Source organism: Pteropus vampyrus, unplaced genomic scaffold (genome assembly GCF_000151845.1).
Source record: "Pteropus vampyrus isolate Shadow unplaced genomic scaffold, Pvam_2.0 Scaffold351, whole genome shotgun sequence".
In the NCBI taxonomy this organism is placed as follows: domain Eukaryota; kingdom Metazoa; phylum Chordata; class Mammalia; order Chiroptera; family Pteropodidae; genus Pteropus; species Pteropus vampyrus.
This window is the reverse complement of record NW_011889132.1, coordinates 178477-181465: the sequence shown is the minus strand read 5'-3', so window position 1 is coordinate 181465 and position 2989 is coordinate 178477. Positions and strand designations below refer to the sequence as shown.

The 2989-nt window shown below is 36.7% G+C and overlaps 1 protein-coding gene across 1 annotated transcript in view; it reads left to right on the top strand.

Annotated features, from left to right (window-relative positions):
- IL1RAPL1 (interleukin 1 receptor accessory protein like 1) overlaps window positions 1-2178 on the top strand; it is a 1273836-nt gene extending 1271658 nt beyond the window's left edge. Inside the window, exons 10-11 of the mRNA XM_011378990.1 lie at window positions 1-140; window positions 585-2178. The exon at window positions 1-140 is cut by the window's left edge and continues 31 nt beyond it. Of these exons, the coding sequence (XP_011377292.1) occupies window positions 1-140; window positions 585-1303 (859 nt within the window). The 3' untranslated portion in view covers window positions 1304-2178. The remainder of the gene's footprint in view (window positions 141-584) is intronic.
- Window positions 2179-2989: the final 811 nt, after the last annotated feature.

Sequence of the window (2989 nt, the reverse complement as noted above, 5' to 3'; positions counted from 1 at the left end):
CACCAAAGTGGATCCTGACCAGTGGAATCAAGAGACTGGGGAAGAAGAACGCTTTGCTCTTGAAATCCTACCTGATATGCTTGAAAAGCACTATGGATATAAGTTGTTTATACCAGATAGAGATTTAATTCCAACTGGAAGTAAGTTAATGTTTTCAATTGAGAATGTGCATATTTTTGATGTCTATCTGTGTAGTCATCATTTTTAGACAGAGTTTTAACTTACATTTTATACTTTGAAAATTGTATCTGTCAGATTCTCAAGAAAAAAAAATGTCATTATTTGTTCATAGAAACTAAATTTTTGATACCTCAGAGGAGCTACTTCCATTATTTTATAGAGCATCTCATTTTATAAGCCTTGACATTTAAAGAAACCAAATAAGAGATTTATATACCTGGAAAAAATATTTCTAATGTTAAAAGAAGCAAAGCCCATAATCTATTCAAAGTGATCATTGGCTATTTTCATCTTAAGATGTTACTCAACACCAATTCTCATTTAATGTATGAAAGAATCTACCAGGGCTTTTTGGAACACATGTTCAATGTACTCATTCTGATAAATCCTTTTCTCTTTCGTAGCATACATTGAAGATGTAGCAAGGTGTGTAGATCAAAGCAAGCGGCTGATTATTGTCATGACCCCAAATTACGTAGTCAGAAGGGGCTGGAGTATCTTTGAACTGGAGACCAGACTTCGAAACATGCTTGTGACTGGAGAAATTAAAGTGATACTAATTGAATGCAGTGAACTACGAGGAATTATGAACTACCAGGAGGTGGAGGCCCTCAAGCACACCATTAAGCTCCTGACGGTTATTAAGTGGCATGGACCAAAATGCAACAAGTTGAACTCTAAATTCTGGAAACGTTTACAATATGAAATGCCTTTTAAGAGGATAGAACCCATTACACACGAGCAGGCTTTAGATGTTAGTGAGCAGGGGCCTTTCGGGGAGCTGCAGACTGTCTCGGCTATTTCCATGGCTGCAGCCACCTCCACAGCTCTAGCCACTGCCCATCCAGATCTCCGTTCCACCTTTCACAATACGTACCATTCACAAATGCGTCAGAAACACTACTACCGAAGCTATGAGTATGACGTACCTCCTACCGGCACCCTGCCTCTTACCTCCATAGGAAATCAGCATACCTATTGTAACATCCCTATGACACTCATCAACGGGCAGCGGCCACAGACAAAATCGAGCAGGGAGCAGAATCCAGATGAGGCCCACACAAACAGTGCCATCCTGCCGCTGTTGCCAAGGGAGACCAGTATATCCAGTGTGATTTGGTGACAGAAAAACAAGGGACACCCCGTCCCTGGGAGCTTGAGTAGAGTCTGCAGTCCAGTGCCTGGAACTAAATCCTCGACTGCTGCTGTTAAAAACATGCATTACAATCTCTAGAACACGAGGAAAAACAGGGTCTTGTACATATGTTTTTTGCAATTTCTTTGTAGCATCAGTGTTCCTGTTTTACCATGTCTCTTATCCATCACATTTTTTGACTTTGTTTTATATGTCATTGGAATTTGTAAATTTACATTTTTTTAAAGAAGAAACTTATATATAGATAGAATACCCTTTTTTGCTTCATTAGTTTAGTTTTAGAATGGGTTTTATTTCCTTTTCTTGATTTTATTTTGCTTTTAACATTCCCTTGGGGTGCTTGGACAAATCTATCCACTGGGACAAGGAGCACCGGATCCTCTCTTGGGTTCTGCCTAGGATCAGCAGGGCCATGTAGGCCTTCAGAGAGCAGTGCAACGAATGCCAGCATTGCCAGTTGGGGAAAAAAAAAAAGATAAAAAGAACACTTGTTCATAGGAGGGCCCCGCCAATCAGAGCCCTGAATCTCTTCCTTGTCCTGCCTCATTCCCTACCTCTACCCTTCTAATGGCGGCATGATGTGTAAACTCTGAGGAGGGGTGGTGGTGAGTCTAACTGTCTTAACATTTAATTCACTGCTCATCAGAATACACTCCAGACCCAAAAGTGTGCTAGTAGTGACTACTACAGTGTGCTAAGAAGAAAAGATCAAGGGCATGAAAATGGGGGAGAGAGTGTTTTTTTCCATTTTTTAAATGAGTTAATGTACCCTTATATAAATAAATAAATAAATATATATATATATATATATAAACACACAACAACAACAAAAAGTAACAAAAAAAGAAAAAAAGAAAAAACAAAACAAAAAAAAATCAAGCCCTATATTTGATCACTTCCTGGAAAGGCATGAATGTGTTTGTGGCTGTTTTTGTTTAATATTCTACTTCCTCTTTTCTCTATATATTTTTTCTGCAAATGATATTATGTGCAAACGCCAGGCAAGTTAACTTAAAAGGGTGAATCAACACAAGTCAAAATGAAATTTACATTGAAGGCTTCCAAACCAAAGGGAAGGACAGGATGTGTCATCAAATATGTTTTGTCACCTTGTATTATACAAAATGTTATTTTCTAAAGAGTCAGAAAAAATCTGTGAAACTTATTATGGGGTCTCCTTGTATTTAAATGTTAATTCACTGTATTTAATTTTCAATGATACATTCAGAATCAAATGTTTGGTTTCAGTTTGTGAACATAAGCAACACTTATTCATATCAAAGTGTTTAAATAAGAACTCAGGAGGTTACACCTACAAAAATCAGTACTTTCAAAATAAACGTTATTTACAAAAAAGTAGTTTTTAAATTAGGTGAGAAAAGTGTTTAAAATAATTACTTTTACTGTATAAAGAATCATTTTATTTTAACTGTATAGCTCTATCTTTCAGAAACAGAAAGCTGATGCTCCCAGGAAATTCATCCCAACCATGCAGCTTTATGTTTGAAATCAGTGACATAAACAGCTAATATGTATTTATGTTGAGGGTAATGCAAAATTAGTCATAAAGGAATTTGCAGAGGGCAGATTGTTAAAGGGAAATATTACCTAAATAGCTTTTAGTTTAATAAAATGAATGTGATGAAAACACTG